The sequence below is a fragment of the Puma concolor genome, chromosome A2 (genome assembly GCF_028749965.1).
Source record: "Puma concolor isolate L17-30 chromosome A2, mPumCon1.1.hap2, whole genome shotgun sequence".
Classification (NCBI taxonomy): Eukaryota; Metazoa; Chordata; class Mammalia; order Carnivora; family Felidae; genus Puma; species Puma concolor.
In genome coordinates this window covers 150,575,989-150,599,894 of record NC_141668.1, presented here as the reverse complement: position 1 = coordinate 150,599,894, position 23,906 = coordinate 150,575,989, and the positions used below count along the sequence as shown (strand labels likewise).

At 39.2% G+C, this 23,906-nt stretch overlaps 1 protein-coding gene across 47 annotated transcripts in view; it reads right to left on the bottom strand.

The window, feature by feature from the left end:
- The window catches only part of PBRM1 (polybromo 1), a 116,901-nt gene that overhangs the window by 63,542 nt on the left and 29,453 nt on the right, over positions 1-23,906 (bottom strand). For 23 of the 47 annotated variants that reach the window (XM_086697962.1, XM_086697966.1, XM_086697952.1 and 20 more), the window contains 9 exons: positions 21,375-21,443; positions 17,741-17,839; positions 15,181-15,266; positions 14,334-14,429; positions 13,610-13,698; positions 9,675-9,888; positions 5,915-6,056; positions 4,704-4,801; positions 2,540-2,584 (listed from right to left, as the gene is read on the bottom strand). In XM_086697962.1, the coding sequence (XP_086554088.1) occupies positions 2,540-2,584; positions 4,704-4,801; positions 5,915-6,056; positions 9,675-9,888; positions 13,610-13,698; positions 14,334-14,429; positions 15,181-15,266; positions 17,741-17,839; positions 21,375-21,443 (938 nt within the window). The remainder of the gene's footprint in view (positions 1-2,539; positions 2,585-4,703; positions 4,802-5,914; positions 6,057-9,674; positions 9,889-13,609; positions 13,699-14,333; positions 14,430-15,180; positions 15,267-17,740; positions 17,840-21,374; positions 21,444-23,906) is intronic. The other 24 variants (XM_086697961.1, XM_086697960.1, XM_086697970.1 and 21 more) reach the window with 3 other exon arrangements.

Below are 23,906 nucleotides of genomic sequence, written 5' to 3'. Positions count from 1 at the left end.
CAAATCCAGGGCTGTTTATCACTGTGCACTTACAGGTGCCACACTTAAGGGGATGCCAATTCAGATAACAGACACTGTTGTAATAAATATGCAGTTCTAAAATTTTATAAGGGATGGGCCATAAAGGGGTCTGTGCTAACAAAATCATTCTATTATAGCAATTTTCTAACAAATGAAAGTGTCTTGAGAAATGGGTGCTTTTTCTAATTTGCACAAAGATTAGAAGCTAGAAAAGGCTCTGTTCTGAATCTGATTTTCCAGGGCTACCACTACCACATCCTCCTGACTCCCAGCCAGTCTCAAACACTGTAATCACTGTCACTTTTTGCTTCTCTTAGTTTATCACCAAGTTTTAGAGGGCCTCCACAGCCCTTCTGGGTCTGATCTTGCCTTTCAATTTTTCATGCCACAGTGTTAGTCCTCACCCTCATACTCTGAGGCTGACCACTTTCTCAAATGTCCTTAACAATTACTCTTCCTCTGAAGCTGTTATTTTTTATATGTATTCATATTTGCATATAAACACAAAATTCCCATTTATAGTTACAGTTAACACTGGCACTCCCTTCCACAGTGCCAGGGACTGTGCTAATGAGCACTACATGTGCAATCTCATTTAATCCTCAAACTCTAAGAACCGGGGGTACACTTACAATCCCAACTTTGCCGATGGAAAACTGGAGGATTAAAGAAATCAAGCAAATACCTAACGTCATAAAGTGACCAATGAGAACTGAGACCAGGCTGCTTTTATGATGTGGCTCCCAGGGCACCTGGGTGGCTCAGTTGGTTAGGCGACCGACTTCGGCTCAGGTCACGATCTTGCAGTCTGTGAGTTTGAGCCCTGTGTTGGGCTCTGTGCTGACAGCTCAGAGCCTGGAGCCTGCTTCAGATTCTGTGTCTCCCTCTCTTTCTCCCCCTCCCCCCTGCTCACACTCTGTGTCTCTCTGTCTCTCAATAATAAATAAATGTTAAAACAAACAAAGAAAAATGTATGATGTTGCTCCCTTTCCTAAAAGTCAGCACTTACCAAGAGCCTCTCTACCCTCATAAGCGTCCAGGTCTACCAGCATTTAACAACCTGGTCCTAGAGTTTCAGTGGTGTCTGCTATTAAGCTAAGTAAACCCAAAGGTTCTCTCCTTTACAAGGCTCGTTACATTCACTGCATCTTTAAGCCTTTAAGGAATAAAACCTTTTAATAAGTAAAACCTTTTAATAAATAACAAACCTTTTCTAATGAGTTTCCCAGACTACACATTGGACTAAACACAAAATGAAATCTACCGAGTCTTAATGTCATAGGAACTACTCCCAGGAAATAATCAGAGTTACAATCAGAGTACTAACTGCATCTAGGCCCAGTTCTAAGGGCTTCAAACACATTAACCACTCAGGTCCTCACAACAATCTTATGTAGGTATAGTTATCAATTCCATTTTCAGATGAGAAAATTGAGGCGAGGTTCAGATCACAAAGCTAATTAGAATAACTAGGATTTGAACTTGGGCAGTTAAGTTCTAGAGCTCGGGAGTATGATACTACTTCATGATGTCCCACGTTTGTATTTCTACTACTACCCAGAGCTAGCGGCATACACTATGAACGATATAAAAGAAATACAACCCGTGGTCTTTTCCTTAAATTTGTGATCTAAGAAACCTTTTCTTAAGCACGATAGGGAAATCATATTTCCTGGAGCTATCTGGGCAATCATGCATGTAGTTCTATAGTACTACACAACAGTGTACCTTGTGCAATTATTTTTTTACATTGCTTCCACATAATTTCATTTGTTTTCAACCTGCCTCTTCTGGCCAGTAAGTTCCCGGCAGGTAGAGATGATGCCTAACCATTTTCCTTTATGGCCTGTAAGAGCAGAGTCTGGTGTTCTGCAAGCAATTGACACTCCATGAATGCCAGAAGGCTAAGGTAAAAATAAAAGCACCACACAATGATCACTGAGACTATAACATGGCAACTTGCAGGCTGTTTTCAAAATCATAAGTGACATGCAAAAGAATGGATACTATCAAAGAAACAAAACATGGGCAAGATCAGAGACTGAGGAGATGTATTCATGCTCGAGAAGCACTAACCCAACGCATAGGCGCCAATACAGGCTGACATCACTTGGAATGTCAACATTGATTTTGATCCTTCCACCACCCCTCAATCTGTAAAAGACATCCTGAAAGGGAATCAGCATCCGCCAGCCTCTGGACCCTGGCGATGCCACCGTATTCCCGGCCTCAGCCTTCTGCTGCACAAGCAAAACCACAACGACTGGTGAGGGGGCTTGCTGCCCCTGGCAAAGCTGGCAACAAATTAAGGCTTCTGAACTACCTAGGCTAACTAATTCTGAATTGATTTTACCAACTATACTTCCAAACAATACTGCTTGCTTTATTCATAAAATAAACTGGCTCCCAAAAATAAACTGTCATTTCACATGCTTAAGTCTTCACTTTTCACCTTCTGACCATGCTACAGAAGTTATACTTTTAAAAATATGTTTATGCATAAAAAAGGACTGCACACCTGGAGAGCCTCCTGAGACCCAACATCTCACTGTCAAGAGTGTTCCTGGGAAAGCAGAAACAAACATTACATGTGAAGAGAAACAAAACAAGCAACATCGGAGGATCATGTATAAACCAAATAAGGTTGCGAAAAAAGAAGATTCTTCAATCCAAAGGATAAAAGATATTAAGAATACTTGGAATATTTTAACCTGGAAGACAGCAGGTAGATTTTTGGGCAAAGGGGTGGGGGAGAAGAATGCACTCCCAGAATGAAGAAAACATACATTAATTGTTCTCATACTCTGCGATATTAAAAAAAAAAAAAGGCAAAGATCGAGTCATACACAATATTCAGGAGTCATCAAGTCGAATGGTACTGGCCCTGACTTCTGTGGACAAGCTGAACTTAACCTATTAGGCAGCCATGTTTGCCTGAATTCTGGAAAAAGTCTATTTCTCATCAGCAAAACCTCTTAACATAACTAGCTACCTTCTAAAGGCTCATTATGTTTCTTCCTTTGCCACACAGTTCCGAGTATAGGACTTGCTTCTCTCAACTTCTCAATGGCCGCTCATGCCTAGATTTCAAAACCAGGTATGTTCTTTTACTGCCTGAGCTTTGATTTATGTTTGCTCTTGTGTTTTTCACCTCATTATTCAAAACACTTCCTAGGAAACCTGCTCATGGAGACTTTTTGTCTGAAGTGGGATTTTTATGATTTCAACAACATAATTCTTAGTTTTGTTTTTAATGGGAGGTTTTAGAGTAATAACTTTCTTTTGATGTACTTGGGTTGTCCCACAAACTACAAGTGACAGAGAGAGATAGGTACTTTTAAGTTTCTGGCCTGGGCTAAGGCTTCTTCGGAACTGCTTTTTTAACACTCAACTAGTTTAAGATCTCTCTTTTCATTCAGTGTTGGCACTAACTGTACCATCACTTTTGCCTCCATTACCTTCTTTTGCCTTAGAAGTTTTTATCTTTGATGGGTGACTGATCTGGAAAACACAGGTGATGCTGTAGTAGAGTTATATAATTATACTCAAAGATGTTCTTGATTTGATGTCTCTGATCTGGTTTCACATTTTTCCTCCGTTGTCCCTGGTATAACAAGGAATTAAGAACTTGGAAGGATGAAATTCACAGGCCAGCAATGGAGGAGACTCACATCTCAGGGCACACCAATCAATTTAATTCCCATGGCATAGCACAGCAGTTATTTTCAAAGCTAAAACATTTTTCCCAAATGCTATTTATAAGAGGAAAAGACAGGACAGCTTCTCTTTTGTAAGCCACTTCTTTAATCCTCTGATCTTAGTGGATCTATTAGTGCATGAACAGAACAGTGTCAACAGTTACTAGTAACTTCTTTATTCAACTTTGAACCTGTCCCCGCTATTAGCGATTAGCTTATTTCTTGTTTAAGGTGTCCTCCCTGGAGTGACTGCTGCTACAGAGATGGTGAAACAGTTAAGGCTGAGGGAGAATATGGTGTTCCACAAAGATCAAGCCAGAGAAACTCTGTGTGGGAGGCGTAGATAGAAGAGATGTTCTTGTATGACTTTTTATGGAGTCCAGCTTCAGAATCTCATAGTGAGGTGCCCTTCCATACAACCCGTGAGAGAAAGGAAGGGTTAGGGAAGTTCAGAGAGAGATTAGAAAGAGGAGAAAAGCAAACATCTGGCTTAGCATTGTATGATCTACAAGAAGTTATGACTTGGTAGTTTACAATCTGACATCCTTAAAATGGCAAATAAAGATCAGATTCATAAGGAAAAACAAGGATGTAAGAGTATCAGTGACTTACTTCACTGCAGTGATAGTACTGAATGTTTTGCAATTCACCATGTAGAAATTACCTAAATCACATTTAAGTGGCACTCCTGAAATGCCACATTAAACAAAATAACCCGGACAGCAAAAAGAGGAACATGTTCTTCCAAGCAACGTAAGTAGTCACCATTTTTCATCTTGATCATCTAACACCAGTACGGTACTTGCACCAACAAAAGTGCTAATCATACAATTTACAAATGAATTCTAACAGAAGATGTGTTATTAGATAATTAAAGCTTATAAGAAAATTCATACCTGATCGCTTAAAAACACATTTTTCTGCATTTCTCAAAAACAAAATAATAAAAACGGAGGTGTCTCCAGCTGTGAGAAGAGTGTGTACCTTTTTCTTTTCGCGCTACCAGCATCAGAGGTGGCCGAAGAGATCATGCTGTCTCCATCCTCAATGTCGTCTCTCCTGGCAAGCTCCTTTTTCTTTGCCTGAAACAGAGCAGATCCCAGGAGTCAAGCTCACGTGCTGAACACTCCTAGAATATATGATTATTAATAAGCTAGACATAGCAGATTCTTTTAGAAAAATACAACCGCATGGAGGATGCACAAAATTAGAGTCCGTAAAGATTTTCAATAACCCAATCAACAAAAGCCTGCTTGACAGAAAAGTAGGTTAAAAAAACAGATCCAGAGGGTTGAGGAATCAACAATAACTAAAATGCAAGACTACAAAGGGCACAGACATTAAAAGCACTGAAGCAAGTTGTAGGGGCATCCGGCCCCAGGGGTCATTTTAAGTAAAGCCAATTCAAAGACGGTCTCTGGTACCCTTCACTTCTTAAGCAATGGTGTGGCTAAGAAGAAAGTTTAATGTGAGAGGTGAAAGAAGGTCTACTTTTCAACACATGCATTTTTAAAGACCTTCTGCCAAACAGCTGAAAGTCCAACCACCGCACTTAGAGAAGATATACAGAGTACTGAAAGAAAATACTTGAAATCCACAGCACTCATGCTAGTACTGACTATACAAAATGAAGATTCTATAGGTGGTCTAAAATTGCTTTTGTTGCTTCCTTGCTCTGAGATTCTCTTTCCAGAAAGAGTCTACCCAAAACCAACAGACACACTTTGTATTTCGTATCTATTCCTTTATCTTTCAAAACCCATAAGGGACCCATGACTCCAGATGCCCATCAGAAAGGATCTGATAAATTCATGGACACTGTACAATGATGAATTAGCTCTAAGGTGTCCTTTCTCCTAGGACTAATCCCACCTTAGCAAAATCTAGGACAAAAGAAATGAAATCTAAATAACAGAATATTGTCTGTGACTGGAAGGAAACTTCCTGAGGACTGTAAAATTACTCCCCAGGCACAAATCCCCGCTCCTTCCACTCACAAAGGCAACTAAGTCTAAACTATTCTTTTACTCTACATGGTCCTGACAACTCTAAAAAAGTACCCAGCAGGACTTGTGGCTGAAATAAATGATGTGTCAATGCTGGGAGAAATCACACCTCTTAAAAGCACAGCCTCGTACTTTGTGAAATCACCTCAGTCACACACGCTGCAGCCAAGCAAACCCAAGGCATCATACCTGCATGACTTGCTGCAATCTTAGGACCCGCTTGTAGATGGCTGAGTTGGGAACATTATAGCGCTTGGCATTTTCAAACATTAAATTCAGATCACACTCCAAATGATCTAAAGTTTCATACTCTTGGTTCTTGAGCTTTGTTCTGTGAAAGACAAACACATAGCTACACTTTGCCTTTACGAAAACGATGGAACATCCTTACTGAAAGTCTTAGCAAGCAGTGACTGGCCTCTTCACTGGTGACATTGATTAGAGGCCTGGTAGGGGCACTTTCAATACAGGAGGCAAAAGCACCATTGTAGTTAGCACAACAGTCTACCTGAAAATCCAGAAGAACGAAACACTAGAAGAAGTAATAAGAGGACCTAGGTGTCAAGGTGGTCAATTACAAAGCAAATATACTAGCAAAAATCCTAATGGAAAACCCATAGTGGCTAATATTCAAACCCCAAGAAGAGAAAAAAAAATCAAGGAGGTTTTAAGCTACCTTAATGAAGAACCATGGTGATCTAGCCACTTCTGAAAATAAAAGTCCGTTCCCATTCATAAGGGTGAAAGAAAAGAGAAAGTACTGGCAACACCATGAAAGAGCAACTCAGGGGATACATGTATGTACAACGAAGATATCTTAAGATGGTAAATGAGACGCACACACGTCAGAGTCCATTCACTACCACCCTTCCGATACAAACATTTGTAACTCATTATGATGGCTTAAAATTGACGTTTTTACTTATTTTACTTAAAAGTCTTAATAATTCTTGGGGCGCCTGGGTGGCGCAGTCGGTTAAGCGTCCGACTTCAGCCAGGTCACGATCTCGCGGTCCGTGAGTTCGAGCCCCGCATCAGGCTCTGGGCTGATGGCTCAGAGCCTGGAGCCTGTTTCACATTCTGTGTCTCCCTCTCTCTCTGCCCCTCCCCCGTTCATGCTCTGTCTCTCTCTGTCCCAAAAATAAATAAACGTTGAAAAAAAAAATTTAAAAAGTCTTAATAATTTTTTTTTTAACGTTTATTTATTTTTGAGAGAGAGAGCATGCAAGCAGGGGAGGGGCAGAGTGAGAGGGAGACACAGAATCTGAAGCAGGCTCCAGGTTCCGAGCTGTCAGCACAGAGCCCAATGCGGGGCTTGAACTCACAAACTATGACACATCATGACTGGAGTCGAAGCCGCTCAACCGAGCCACCCGGGCACCCCAAAAGCCTTAAGAATTCTGATATGTCTCTCAGACACTATGGCTATTGCTAACACCAACTCTCATAAAGTCCCTTATACATTTTATATGAAGTTAAGAGCCAGTTTGCCCTAACTATATGCACTTAGGATAGACTTTGAAATCTTCTGATGGAAGCACCCACAAACTATGTGCAGATTCCATGTGGGCTTAAAAAGACACGAGTGTTAGAGGACATCTGTGGGATGAAGCAAACAACAACGATGCAGAAACTCAGTTCTCAGTACCAGCTTATGTAGCTAGCACCCAGAACTTAAATTACAGCCTCAGACATCATTATTCAGGCCAACTCCAGGGGTAATGTGCTGAGTATTCTCAATACCCATGAAGAACAGACATGGAACTCAAACTTGTAAGTGACAATCTACAGTAAATCTTCAGATATTCATCAGACTGATGTTAATCAAGCATAGTAGGGGTGGGATGGGCCGAATGGGAAATAAAAGACGGGGCTGACAAGACTCAGCACAGTGAAAGGTGGCATATGGAGCCACACTGTCTAGTTCCTGACCACTCTTCCATTTCTGTTGCTTTTGATGACACTCAACTATCATACTTCTGCCAACAAATCTTCCTAGGACTAGGCTATATAATAGAGTAGCCACTAGCAACGTGTAGCTATTTAAATCAAAATAAAATTTAAAATCTAGTTCCTTAGTTGCACCTGCCACATATCAAGTGCTCCATAGTCACGTGTGACTAGTGGCTGCCATAATGCACAGGGCAGAGAAAATAGCATTTCCACCATCACAGAAAGTTCTAGTCGGCAGTACTGCTGTCAATTTCCCTGTTGCTCCTATGGAGAGACAACGGAAGGTGGTCCAGCTCCTGTTAGGCACCACTGGCCTGTGGGTCCTTAGAAAGGAGGTAGATGAGTCACCCTAAAAGCTGACCCTGCAGAATTCTACTGTGCTCCCAGCTAGTTCTCAGCCACTTCTCCATTCCTCACACTCCCCTACCTGTGTGCCAGACAACTGTCAAAAAGTAAATTTAAAAAGGGGGAAGGCACAGAATTATTGACTTAACAAAGCAAGGTTTATACTAGAAAATTTTAACCAGAAGAAGGTTGTAGGCAGGTGACTGAGTTGGCTTGAAATATGTCTTCTTTTGAATTAATGAATTAGACTGAACAACAACAAAGACTGAGGGAGAAAAGAAACTAAGGACAAAAATTGCTGAGTTAAAAGAGAACCTCTCAACATCTAGAAGACTGTCACTACCTTTCCCAAGATAAAGAGTATAAAAGACAATTTCCAAATGATTTTCTTCATGAATGACAGCTTTAATTTCAATACTATTTTAAGAGGGCAAAATAAACTAATTTTCTATTATCCTACCTGTGTACAAAACCTCCCAAGTTTGGATTAAGTAAAAACACCATAAATTTTACTGATCAAATGATGAACATGGAAATTACAAATGCAAAACCAGGAAACACCTGTTGCTAGCCAAACTTATTTTCTAGGATTCAGCAAGTATAAGAATTTTAATTTCTATTATTTGGAAAGTGAGTCACCTGCCCTGGTAAATATCAGCTTAGTGTGATTTTACCCAATTATTTTTGTGTTGTTACCTCTATTTAGGTATACTGTAAAACCTAACCCACACTGTGAGAGTTACAATATTACTTATTTCCTATTATTTTTAATAATGTGGTGGTTTCAGTATTCTGTCTGGCTGATTTCCCAATGATTCTTTATTTGTTTGTTTATTTAAAAGTAGTCTCCATGCCCAATGTGGGGCTAGAACTCACAACCCTGAGATCAAGAGTTACCATGCTCTACCAACTGAGCCAGCCAGTCATCCCTCAATGGTAATTTTCTTTTTTTTTTAAGTTTATTTATTTTTGAGAGAGTGAGAGAGAGAATGCACACAAGCAGGGGAGGGGCAGAGAGAGAGGAAGAGAGAGGATCCCAAGCAGGCTCTGCACTATCAGCACAGAGCCCCACAAGGGGCCTGAACCCACAAACTGTGAGATCATGACCTGAGCCAAAATCAAGAGTTAGATGCTTAACCAACTGAGCCACCTAGGCTCTTCTGATTATTTTACCATTTTCTATACAGAAAAGGGAAACCAAGATGGGCCATCTTTCAGGTATTGTTTCAAATAATGAATTCTCTAAGAGCTAACTATACTTATTCTGGGGGCTCAACTGTAGATACAAAATTTAAATACAGTTAAACTGTTATAATTAAAATATCACTGAGAGGTATAAGCAGAAAGATTTTTGTGTTTTGCTCAGTTGTAAGAAAATGGACAGTTAAATTCTGAGCTATATGACTTTTGAGTTGCCTAGCTGGAATAACTTTGGTTCACTTGCCTTGACTCTACTGTAGTACAAAGAATACCATTTGAATGTAATCAAATTTATTTCTCACCCTTCACACAGGAGTAATATTCAAGCATACTCTAGACATGCAAACATTTTTACCTTTAATATCCTTATCCATTTTAGGAAGGAGACAGATATGCAGGGCTCAACCATAAGAAAATGGATTTCTACGGAATAATGTAGAAGACATCTTACCTGATCTGTTGTAGGGATATGGGCATTTTAATTTGCTGATAATAATCAGGGTATTTTTTCTTTGAAGGCAAATGAAAAAAAGGTTCAGCTATAAGCTGCCCTTGGTTATTCCGACAGCTCCTAACTGTGTCATAAAGCTGATAAAAAGGATTTGAAACATCCATAAATGAAGTAATGCTCTCTGCTTCCGACTCTCCTTCTTCATAACGTGCAGCTAAATAAAAGACAAAAAAGGTATTTATTTATAAGGGGAAGAGAGAACCAACCTTTAAAGCTTCTAACCACCTTCCAGCTTAAACTTATGTATGTTTGAGAATACTTACATTAAAAGAATAGTTTCCAGCCCTCATTAAAGATGCTGTTAGTAATGCTTAATTGTATGTGTAGAGAAATGTTACACAGAAACAGAGTAAAATGTTACATAGAATATGTTATACTGTTATATGTTATACTGGAGCCGAAGCAGGCTCCAGGCTCTGAGCTGTCAGCACAGAGCCCAACGTGGGGCCCGAACTCACAAACGGTGAGATCATGACCTGAGCCGAAGTCAGACGCCCAAACGACTGAGCCACCCAGGTGCCCCAAAATAGTTTCTCTTTTCTAAATGTGACTCCTTTAGAGACTCCTTGCTGTATGTGTCTGGCCAAGAAAAGCAGCAACCAGCCATACACAGATCTCAGAACTAAAGCAACAGCATGCAGTTTATGGTCATAGAAATGTATACTGATGTTGGGTTGATATTGGTAGATCTGGTTTTGCTTTAACTCTGTGTGATTTTGCCCCACTGATCTATAGCATCCCTTAAGAATGAGGTCTTCCCTTATTGAGGGAAGTTTCAGATAGAAGCTTATCATAAAAACACCAAAACAAACAACATATAGTCATTTTTATAGAAAAACAAAATATATTCTTCATTTCCCTAAATTCTATAATAGCATATAAGGACCATAATTTAAGTTTTCTTAATCAAAATCACTACTGTTCCCAGGTGAGAATGACAATCATTTATTAATTAAGTACTCAGTTACAGTGTTAAGAGATGGGTACACTACCAGTCTCAGGGGATTTGAGAGAGGCTCTGGATCTAGTCATGGAGACAGAAGCAAAGAGAGGATCTGAAACTAGTTTTTTCTGACCCTACTACTGCTGACTTTCTCTGTAGAGAGCTTGCACATACGTAGTTGATTTATATACCTAGATATGTTTTGCTGCTACTTCAACCCTATCTTTAAAAAATTACATTTTCTGGGGCGCCTGGGTGGCTCAGTCGGTTGAGCGTCCGACTTCAGCTCAGGTCATGATCTCATAGTCCGTGAGTTCGAGCTCCATGTCGGGCTCTGTGTGGACAGCTCAGAGCCTGGGGCCTGCTTCAGATTCTGTGTCTCCCTCTCTCTCTGCCCCTAACCCACTCGCATTCTGTCTCCGTCTCTCTCAAAAATAAACATTAAGAAAAAAAATTACATTTTCTTTTTGTGGTTGATTCCAGAAATTAAATAAATTTTTAGATAATGATCTTATATCTAGCACCTTATTCTTATTAATTCCAATAATTTATCTGTATAGTCTTCTCAGTAGAAAACTCAAAAAACAATCTTTCAACTGCAATCTTTATAAATCCTTCTTCTTTTCTGATTCTTACTCCTTCATTGTTGTCTGGCCTCTGATCAAAAGAGGTAACGACATTCTTACTTACAGTAAAGGGAATGCTGTAAGTATTTCCCTTGTGCTCTTTTTACCTTTTCTCATACTGCAGTGACCTAGCATTCCTGGAGCAAAACCAACTGTGTCATCATGCATTATCTTTTACAAATACTGCTAGATACAGTGTGTTTCTTTTTGTTTAGTTTGGATATCTAAGTTCTATCGGATTTAAAAAATAAACTGGAGAGCTCCTTTTTGGAGCTCCTTTTCTATTCTATGCAGGAGTTTGTATATAATTCTGTTCCTTGAATGTCTGGCCTGGTGTTTTTATGGGAAAAGATTTATAATAATTTTTTTTTAATTTTTTTTTTAACATTTATTTATTTTTGAGACAGAGAGAGACAGCATGAACGGGGGGAGGGGCAGAGAGAGAGGGAGACACAGAATCGGAAGCAGGCTCCAGGCTCTGAGCCATCAGCCCAGAGCCCGACGCGGGGCTCGAACTCACGGACCGCGAGATCGTGACCTGAGCCGAAGTCGGACGCTTAACCGACTGAGCCACCCAGGCGCCCCATAATAATTTTTTTAATGCTGATACAACTAATAAGCCTTTTTCTTCTTGAATCTGTTTTAGGTTTGTTTGTTTACTTATTTATTTATTTAATTTATGGGAGAGCGCAAGTGGGGGAGGGGTAGAGAGATGGGCACAGAGGATCTGAAGCGGGCTCCACGTTGACACAGACAGCAGTGAGCCTGATGTGGGGCTTGAACTCATGAACTGCGAGACCGTGACCTGTGCCGAAGTCGGACACTCAACTGACTAAAACACCCAGGTGCCCCAGGTATTTATCACTTTCTAGGAGTTTGCCCATTTCATCTAAATGTTCAAATTTGTTTGCATAAAGCAGTTCATACATTCTTTCTAATCTGTATGCTCCCTGTTTCCCCTAGTATTTTTTATTTGTTCCTTCGGTTTCTTTCTTGATATTCTCACCACAGATTTGCCTATTTTATTAACAGTTGTAACAGAAAAACTTTGACTTCACTGATCTTCTCTACTATAGGTTTCCTTTCAAACAAATTCGTTTCTGCTCTTAGCTTTCTTACCTTTTTTTCTATGTCTCTGCTTTTATTCTCTTATTATTTACTTATGTTGGGTGCTTAGTTCATTGACTTTCAGTTGCTTTTCTTTTTTTTTTTTTAAATTTTTTTTTTCAACGTTTTTATTTATTTATGGGACAGACAGAGACAGAGCATGAACAGGGGAGGGGCAGAGAGAGAGGGAGACACAGAATCAGAAACAGGCTCCGAGCCATCAGCCCAGAGCCTGACGCGGGGCTCGAACCCACGGACCGTGAGATCGTGACCTGGCTGAAGTCGGACGCTTAACCGACTGCGCCACCCAGGCGCCCCCTTTTTTTTTTTTTTTTAATTTTTTTTTTCAACGTTTTTATTTATTTATGAGTTGCTTTTCTAAACAGAAGCAATCAGGCCTGTAAGTTTCCCTCCAAAATAGCCCTTTAGTGTATCCCTACTGTTTTGACATATATTATGTTCATTATTGCTATTGTTCAATTTCAGGTAATTAAATTTCTATTATAATTTTTCTTTTTTAAAAAGAGAAACCCAAACATTTGGAATTTTTTCTCTTTCCTAAGTGTTTGTTTTTTAAATTTTATCTTTTCAAGATTGGGTGCTTATGATAGGTGCATTATGGTCAGAAATTTGGTCTGTAAAATACCCAACTTTCAAATTGGTTGAAATTTGTTTCATGGCTAAGTACATGGGCAATTTTTATGACTGTTCAATGTGAATCTGAGAAGAACATGTATTCTCTAACTGCAGAACATTTGCCTGTTTATATTGATCCTGTTGTCTTAGGCTGCTCTGATTATAATTTATGTCTATCTTTAATCAGAAGCTCCTGCCAAGAAGAAACTATAGCTTACTAAAAATGTAAGGCAGTGGCCTAGAAATCTAAGATGGCGTGAATGTCTCTCGGGTTTCCTGATGGCATCACTAGTACTCACTATCATTTATAGGCTTGAAACCGGGATGTGCTAAGGCTAGCAAACCAACTGTTTGGCAAAAGTATTTACTTATTAGATACAAGCTATAACATAAAATAAACAAGCTTTTGATAAGTTTGCCACCCAAAGAGCGGAATCAAAATGCAACAAAATAGCATGTACTCCAAAACTGACAAACTCCCAGACAGACCAAAGTTACTGTAACTTCCCTTCACCAGAAGGATCAGCTGAGAAGGCATTAACTTGTCAAGACCTAACACCTACCAGCTAAAGCATCCTCCTCACTTTCTGAGCCATACTGAAGTGCCATGGTAATTGCTGACAAACGACCCCCTTGGACTGTTCTTTTATTTCTACAAAGAAAAACAAGCAATCAGAAGACAGGAAAAAATGTTACAATAATTTGGTTACCTTACAGGAAATAGGAACTATTAACAAAGCATTCACATTAAAAAAAAAAAAAAAAAAAAGAATTTCTATTCAACTGTGTGCTCAATTTATCTTTATACTTTTTATATTCCCCATAATCAATCTAAGCCAAGAAGACCAATTTTTCTCTCTCAGGGTGGTAGAAAGCCTAAAGTAGGCTACTTGCAATTGTGTGTTACTTAAATGTAGCACTACTCTTTATTTTATGAAAAATACAGATTCATTCATAATTACTGGTTAATTCTCTTCTAAGATGCTCATATTCTACAGTGAAAAGAAATCTTACTTTTGATACCAAATCTTTTAGTATTTTACCACACATTTATTTTATTGTAAATATTAAACACTACCAGACAAACAACTTATGCCTATGCATTTTTCAGAGGTGAGATCAGGCCAACTATAGCACTTAACTTTTAAAAAGGCATTTGATAACAATTCTCATAATAATCCAATTATACCCAAAAGAAGTATTTCAAGATAGCCATCAGGCAAACACTAATATGCCTCGCCTCAAAAACATGGTCAGTTCTCAGATTAAACACACTCACTCTCTCACCGGTAATACTTGCTAGTGGGATTTCTCTCTTCACTAAGGCTGCCTTTACTGTGTGAAGGACCTGTCAGCCTGGCTGTGGCCAAATTTGATGGAGTCCTATCACAGATAAGATAAAAAACCTTAGAAAATTGACAGCTGAAATCAGAATGCTGGGTAGACAAAAAGGAAACAAGCATTTTTTGGTTTGTTTCTAAATAGAAATGTTCAAGTGTTTCTGAGCCTCCACAGCAGGCTTTGTTCCAAAGCCTGAAGACTGCAGAAGAGAATGGACCAGGGCTGGTCCTAGAGAGCTCAAGGTCCCTGCAGTGACAGAGGATCTGGTAATGAAACAAATGTCAGGGTCAGGAGAAAGCTTTGAAAGCAGCCACTCCAGCTTCCATTTCCAGTAGGAAGAAATGGAATCCAAGAAATAAGACTTGTTCAAAGTCCTGGAAGAGCCAGGATGATACTTTAGATCTCCTGACACCTAGCTATATACTCTCGCTGCTAATATAAATATATACTATTATGTGTTACATACAAATACCATATTACACATGCACTTATCATATATAATGTGTTATATACATATTATATATAGTATATATAAAAACAAATATATACATAGCAATAAAAATAGATAGTGATGTTAAGCCTCAAAAATTGTTTCTTTTTAAATAAAGTCTTTCAGCTGCAACGAAGGGGCTGGGTAAGAGTTAATCTCTCTTCTCTTCAGAATTACATTACTAACTGTAAACATAATCTTCGAATGCAACATACATTTTGTTTTACACTGCACTGATTCCACTAGCTGGAAAATTTGGCAAATAATAAAGGCACAAGGATTTTAAACATTTTAAAAACATACCTCATTCGAAGGCTTGACTTAGCCATTTCATGATGTTCAATTTCTGCCTTTTTCATATAAAATATTTTTTTTATAGAATTTGCATCCTGTCAACATAAAATTATTTGGTTTAGGAAAAAAGGACAGTTTAAAATGCCATCAAAGAGCACTTTCTACGGCACTCTTCCATTTGGAGTAGACTTCCATTTAATGCCCATAAAGCTGCATCCTCTAACCTTTCCATAACTTTCAAAAACACAGTCATAATTCTATGGAAGTTAAAAAGCCTCCTACCTCTTTCACAATTAGTCAAGTAATGCACAAAAATCTAACAGTGAACAAGGAAAAATGAGTGAAAATGAACAACTCTACCTATGTCCACTGACCTAAAAATTGATATACTTCTAAGATTAAAGACTACACACACAAATTTAGGATGAATGTACTTACTGAAATCAATAGCATACAACAGATCAAATCTAGTTTCCCTTTTCTCTAAAATTTATTTAAGGGAAAATAATCAGACCAAAAAGTACAATCTTAACTGCATCAACAAACTATTGGTACTATACTATTAAAGTGTCCTATTAAGGACTAAAAATTTAAGAACTTTATTGTTCGTTTCTCTGATTTTTCACTTGCAGTTTCTTAAAAGATGAAAGTTTACTAAAAGATGAAAGATAAATGAACTACCAAAAGCAACTATATATGAATCAGTATTCTGGAAGTCAATGATTTTATTCTCAAAAGGTTTTCTGAGAATCCTTTGCTAAATTCCCAATGACATATGATTAATTCAAGGCATTTCTAAAGCAACTGTGTTATAGGACTACAAAATTTCTAGCAACGACTCACATCACAAAGCAGTGAAGTAGTCATTTTACATTGTGTATTATACTATAGAAGTCGCTTTCTATATTAATGAGGTTTAAAAGGAGACATTAAATCAATGTTTAAAGTGGCTCAGAAATGAACCTTACCTCTGGCATAAAGAGACATATAAATGAATGGAAGAGTACTGAGCTTCCAGAAATAAACCCATGCACTGATAGTCAACCTCTAGCCAACACAACTCAATGGGGAAAGAATAGTCTTTTCAATATAAGGTGGTGGGACAAATGAGTATCTCATGGGGAAGAATCAATGTAGATCCCCTACGTCACACCTACCTCAGGTATACACAAATTAATTCAAAATGGATACATTTAGACCTAAGAGCTGAATCTATAAAGTTCCTAGAAGAGAACAAAGGTGAAATCTTTGTGGCTTTGGATTAAGTAATATATGACACTGAAAATTATGAGCAACCAACAGAAAAACAGACAAACTGCACTAAATAACATTAAAAACTCTGTGTCAAAGGACACTATCACGAAGGTGAAAACAATCCATAGAATGGGAGAAAATATTTGTAAATCAGATATCTACTCTAATGTCCAGACTATGTAAAGAAATCTAACAATTCAACAATAAAAAGACAAGTAACCCAATAAAAAAATGGGCTAAGGATCTGAACAGAAATTTTTTCAAAGAAGATATATGAATGGCTGATATGCACATAAAAAGATGTTCAACATCACTAATCATCAGGGAAATGCTAATCAAAACACAATGAGATACTACTTCACACCCATGAGGATGGCTATCATAAAAACAAAAACAAAAATGACAAGGAAATGTTAGTGAGAAGGTGGAGAAATTTCAACTGCACATTGCTAGTGGGAATGTAAAATGGTGTATCTACTTTGGAAAACAATGTGGTGGTTCCTCAAAAAGTTAAATATATAGTTAACCATGTGAACCGGCAATTCCATTCCTAGGTATGTCCCTAAGGAAAATGAAGATATTATGTCTACATAAAAGCTTACACAGCATTATTTATAATAGCCAAAACATGGAAACAACCAAATGTCTAGCAACTGACAAGTGGGTAAACAATAAGCAGTATATAAATGTAAGAGACGAGAACAAAGTACTGACACCTACTGCAGCATGAGCTCCGTGAGAGCACCATAAAAGCACTGCGCTCAGGGCAAGAGGCCAGACACACAGGACCACATGCTGTATGACTCCACTGATATGAAATGTCCAGAACAGGCAAGCAAATTCACAGAGACAGAGAGTGGACTGAGCTACTAGGGCTGAGAGACGGGAGGTGGGGGAGGAATGGAGGGACTGCTACCCGATTGTGGTGATGGCTGCACAACTCTGTGAACAAACTAAAAGCCATTAAATTAACCTGGAGTGAAATGTATGGTATGTGAATTTTAACTCAATAAAGTCATTATATAAAAACTGTTGGCTAGGGCGCCTGGGTGGCTCAGTCAATTAAGTGTCCGACTTTGGCTCAGGTCATGATCTCATGGCTCATGAGTTCAAGTCCCGCATCGGACTCTGTGCTGACAGCTGAGAGCCTGGAGCCTGCTTCAGATTCTGTGTCTCCCTCTCTGCCCCTCCCCCTCTCACACTCTGTCTTTCTCTCTCAAAATAAATAAACATTAAAAAATTAAAAAAAAAAAAAAAAACTGTTGGCTCTACATTAAGGTATCACTCTTAGCAATGAAAACAACAAAACACTAACCTTGAATACTTGAGAACCAGGCTCATTATAAGTTTTGGCATTTTTTGCTAGGAGATCTATATCTTTGGCCATTGCATGAATGCTCTTGTAGCTTCCATTCTAGAGTAAACAACAAAATACAACAGTTCCTCTTATTGAGAGTTAATCGGTATGACCTTTAAAAAAAAAAGAACTCCACATATTTTTATTATTATTATTTTTTAATGTTTATTTATTTTTGAGAGCAAGAGAGACAGAGCATGAGTGGAAGAGGGGCAGAGAGAGAGGGAGATATAGAATCCGAAGCAGGCTCCAGGCTCGGAGCTGTCAGCACAGAGCTTGATGCGGGGCTCAAACTCACAGACTGAGAGATCATGACCTGAGCCAAAGTCAGCCACTTAACCGACTGAGCCACCCAGGCGCCCCCTAACTCCATACATTTTTAAATTCTCACCATATTCAAAGAATTCATTGGAAAATACACGTGAACAATATATAAAGTCATTCTCTCTTTTATAAACTATTACAATTGTCCATTTACACACAAGTTTTTGAGATAGGTAACAAAACTAGAGCTATGTTAAGAGTCATAAAAACATAACTTTTAAAAGATCAAATAAGACAAAAGTCATTTAATTTAGCAAACACGTAGTGCTTACTATGTGTTAAGCACTGTTCTAAGTGCTTTATGAATACTAATCCATTAAGGTGGACTTGAGAGTGTGAAGTAAAACTCCTCTAGTTTTACAGACTACTTCAGATGAAATAGTCTAGCACAGAGGTTAACATTTTGTGAGTACCTACTATGCACTAGGCTCCATGTTAGAGCTGTTACATCTTAAAGCTCACTCAAGTCCAAATAACCCAGGGACACTTAGAACTGCCTTCAATTTACAAAGAAAAGGAAGAAGGGAGACCATCTAGGCTAAAGGTACACATGACTAATGAGAAAGACACAGAAATGAACAAACACATTCTAGAAAGACTGAGAAAACCAAATTAAGTAGAGTGGAAGGTTGGGGAGGGCAGAACCACAGCACAGGCTGCAAAGGTCAGGATAAATAAGGCAGAATCCAGGCAGCCAAAGGAGAGTAGCTGGTTATTTGCCATGTGAGAATACCCAACATCTGAGCATCCTCTTTTTTTTTTTTTTTAAGATTTTATTTTTGTTATCTCTACACCCAACATGGGGCTCAAACTCACAACCCCAAGATCAAGACTCGCATGCTCTACTGAAGGAGCTGGCCGGGAGCCCCTGAGCACCCTACCCTCTTTATTTGGAGAAAATCCCAGCATAGGCGGTAGGGAGGGACCTGTCCTACACAACAGGGGGTAGAAGTAAGCAGATGGTAGCACTGCCAGCAGCCTGGCACCCAGGCAAGGGGAGACCACTCATGCTTGAGTCTTGAGGGACTAGAGTGAGGGCAAAGGAATAGAGAAAATGAATTCCTAACCCCCATGAAGGGTAAGTAAAGCAGAGTGGAGCAGCGAGCAACCAGGGCCCACAGTGGTGAATGACATTAGGAACAGCAATGGCACCACAAAGACACTGTGCATTGACCTCAGCTGTACCACAATGTCCCTGAGTTCCTCCCACTTCTCTAAGGCTACTTCTCCTGCCTACCTTCCTAACAATTCCATGAGCTACCCAGTATCCTTTCAATGGATACCACTTCTACTGGAGTTATTCAGAGTTGGTTACTATTGCACCAGTACAAGAAACTGGGACTCGCTGCAAAAGGCACTAGAAAACAAGTGATAAGGCTCTGGGCTGTGGAATCAAAAAGAAAAGAAAGAGGAAGGAAACTAGGGTCAGGAAGCAACATGCAGAAAGGACTAGAGAGTCTTTCATCAGAGAGGTAAGAAAGACCATTACAGTAATTTGGACATAAATGGATGAGATCTTGATTAGGGTGATGGCAAAAGGAGGTGCTTCTATGGGGTTTCTAGAAGGAAGAACAGACAAGATAAGAAGTGAGGTCTTGGAGAGAAGACTGGGGCTAGGGCAGGGGTTTCCAAAGATCTGATTTGAACTTCAGGATTATAAAAACATCTTCCCCTCAGATAGACGTTAGGAACCACAGAAATTTATGTTCCAGGAGACTAAGTCATTACCAGCAGCAGCTAGGAAGCTGCCTTAAAAACCAGGTGATACATTAGGGAATCTGTATTTTAACATTCTGTGAAAACGTATTACAGTACCAGTAATTACTACACTGTTATTCTTTACTGCTCTCCTAGAACTTGATTTAAAAAAAATTTTTTTTAATGTTTATTTATTTTTGAGAGCACGCGAGCGAGAGAGCCCAGCAGGGAAGGATCAGAGAAAGAGGGAGACACAGAATCCGAAGCAGGCTCCAGGCTCCGAGCTGTCAGCCCAGAGCCCAACGTGGGGCTTGAACTCCCAAACTGCGAGATCATGACCTAAGCCGAAGTCGGACGCTTAACCAACTGAGCCACCTAGGCACCCCAAACTCTCCTAGAACTTTAAAGCCAATGAAGTTTCTCCCTTCTGGCAAACCACTTGTTTTCAGTCTCCTTTCTCAACGAGACTATGCAACACATTAAAATTTCCTTTTTGTTTTATCTACCAGGAGCCCCAAACCTTCCTTACTCTGGGAGGATCAGTAACTCACACAGTCCAAGGCCACATCCCATAGGTGCTCTGTGAGATGCTTCACACGCATGATCATTGCCCCCTCCAACTCTGCAAAGTGGGAATACTACACTCAGTGCACAACAGAGGAAAGCAGGAAAGTCGCCTGACCGAAGCAACACAGCTAGTAAGGAACAGAGCTAGGAAATTAACCCACGTCAGCACAACTCTAAAGACCAGATTTTTTGTAAAATTTAGCTCTTTCTCCCTACACCTTCCTTAACCTCTGATCATCAAGTTTTAAATTTCAGTCACTGATTCACTCAATAAATATCTATCGAGAGGTAGGAATAGTACAGGGGTTAAGAGCACAGACTCTGGAGGCAGAATGTCTGGATTCAAATCCTAACCCTTCTCCTTATTAGGTGATGACTTACGCAAGTGACTTATCACCTCTGTGCTTCAGTTTTCTCATCTGTGAAACAGGAATAATAATAGAGTCCACCTCACGGAGTGGCTATAAAAATTAATCAGCTAATGCATATAAAGCACTTAGAACAGAGCAGACACCTACCAGTGCCAGGTGAGTGTTCTGCTGCTATTGCTGGAGATACAGGGAGGAAGGCACTCGAAGAGAATGAAGTCTGTTTTCACTGACCTTACACTCTAAAATATGTTGCAGGTAACTTATTCTGAGATATCCTAAAACTATTTGGAAGCAGGTAAGAATAAACAACAAAGCTTTAATGCCAATGTATCTTTCACAACCAGAAACGTCTATGCCCAATGCTTTTTAATTACTGTTCTAATTATTGTCTTTTTTAAATATTGTCCTATTGTTACCATGCCAATGAAAATTCTGCTTTCCTCCCTATACAAAAAATGCTAAAGAGACACCATGCTGCCTTTTCCAAAGCTATAATCAACTAATCCATTTACATTATATGCTAAAAATCCCTTACAGAGACATCTGCTTCTCCATTTTCTAAAAGCCTCTAAAAGAGACCACAAGCCAATCTTCCCTAAACTACATATAGTTACATATGGTAATCTGCATACCTGTATCCTCTGGGCAATGGTCTTGAGATCTATAGGCTCCTTAATTATTGCATAATAATCTGGATATTGCTGGAAGACAAAAACCCAGGCAGGCTAAATAAATGAGAAGTATCCAACTAATAAGAAAACAAAGAAGTGCACTGACAACGTATTGATCAACTGAACAGCTCTGTGAGGTGCAAGGTTACTGACAAAGCTGTACAGCATACTGTTTGTTATGTTTGAAGCAGACAGAATTTGATTTTAACCAGCTTCATGAAATACACAAGAGCATGCTGCAGGAGTTTATAGTTAGCATTTGGTAATTATCATTATCCAACTAACACACCATAATTTAATGTTTTAAAAAATTCTAAATTCACAGAATCACACAGTTTTAAATTTAAGGTTCTAACGTATCTATTCCTGGCAACGAAGTAGAGGAATGTTTCTGAATGTTCTCATAAACTCTTAACACTGCAATCTAAATCACACAATATTATCCTATTTCATATAAAATTGTTAACGGTCTACAAGACATAAGGGTGCATGTGTGTTAGCTTCAGGTTTAAAGCTTTCACTTATTTTGGCCAAATTAATTTTCTACAAAATAAAACACATTTTAAGTAAAACTACATTAAAGAAACAGAGTAAAATCATAAGCACTTTCTGGTTTCTCAGCAAAGATTACGTCAACACAAGAAGATAAGCGTGTTAGAGGAATGTCCCTGAAGCATCTCACAAAGCCCACAGTGTGTTCACTGCCTTGAGCCTTTCCTACATCTTTAGTTCCTTAGAGGAAACAACTGAAGTTGACCAAAAGTCAAAAGTTGGTAGGTGAGAGAAGTGTCAGGGAAGGTGAGGCTGTGCTCTTCATGCTCTTCTGACCCGTTCAAATTCTTGCAGCCCGTACAATAACAAAAAGCCAAGAGGTTACAGCCTTCACTCAGTTGCTGGGCTGAGGGCATGATCTCAGGGATGCTTCCTCTCATCTGAGTCCTCAGCGTATCCCTTCTTTTTTAACCCCTACTGTGTGTGTGGGGGGGGGAGGGGTTGTTTTGGGGGGTTTTTTGGCTTGATCCAACCCCTTTTCTGCCCCCCTCTTAACCAATACTACTTCTGAGAAACAGTTCAGAAGACAAATTATGACAAGGTCACCCAGGCTGGAACAGCATGTAATCCCAGCTGTTGGGCCCACAATAGTCAGAACCTCCTCTCCCACTTAGCTAGTCCAGCCTAGGAAGGACTCATAAAGGAAAGGTAAACACTGCTCCACCCTCCCAGCCTCAGTCCTTGCTGTCTTTGAAACTGTCACTCTGAGGGGCCAATGGGAACCTGCTTTTTCCAACCAACTCGTGCTGCATGGTGTCTCTGGAAGCCATCCCGGAATGGGGGAACAGAATATCAATGTTTTAGTGCTCCAAGTCACCTTTGGTGGCTTGACCACTAGTGATGATCTCCTGCTACTGAGGAGTAGATCTTGAGTAAAGGCTATACTCTTTTCTCATAATTTTATTGTGATTAAAGACACAAAAGATTTACCATTTAACCTTCTAAGTGTGTGGTTCGGTGGCATTAAGTACATTTACATTATTGTGCAATCATCGCCATCGTTCACCTCCCAAACTTTTCATCTTCCCAAACTGAAACTCCATACCCACTGAACAGCAGCTCCCCCCTTTCCCTTCCTGTCAGCCCCTAGAAACCACTATTCTACTTTCTCTATGAATTTGACTACTCCGAATACTTCCTACAAGAGGAGTCATGCAATATTGGTCCTTTTGTGACTCTCTTCTTTCACTTACTATAATGTGTTCCAGGTTCATTCTTACTGTAGCGTGTGTCAGAATTTCATTCTTTCTTAAACGCTGAATAACGCTCCATTGTGTGTATATGCCACATTTCATTTATCTATTCATCTGTCGAAGGACATATGGTTTGCTCCCATGTTTCAGCTACTGTGAATAATGCTGCTATGAACATGGCTGTACAAATACCTCTTTGAGATCTTGCTTTCAGTTCCTTTGGGTATGCACCCAAAGTGGAATTGTGGGATCATGCGGTAATTCTATGTTTAATTATTTGAGAAATCATCATACTGTTTTCCTTTTTTTTTAATTTAAAACATTTGAAAAAAAAATTTAAACATATGACCAATATCATCATTATGTTTTTGTAATCAGATCCACACTTAGGATAGATAGCAGTAGTCATATATGCTTGCTTTCTTTTTTTTTTTTTTTTTTTTTAACTTTTTTTAAAGTCTATACCCAACATGGGGCTTGAACACATAACCCTGAGATCAAGAATCACATGTTCTAACCGACTGAGCCACCCAACTGCCTCTAGGCTTTATTTCTATGTGAGAACTGTCTTACAACTAGTCAAGGCACACCTTTAAATAACCAGTCTTGTCGGTAACTGATGGGGAAAGCTGCAAGCCACTTATCAGTCAATAAGCATTTCTTACACACCTAGGACATGCTGGGTTCCAGCTACATGGCAGGGACACAAAACAAAATATGATAGAATCTTTGTTTTTCAATTCAAGAA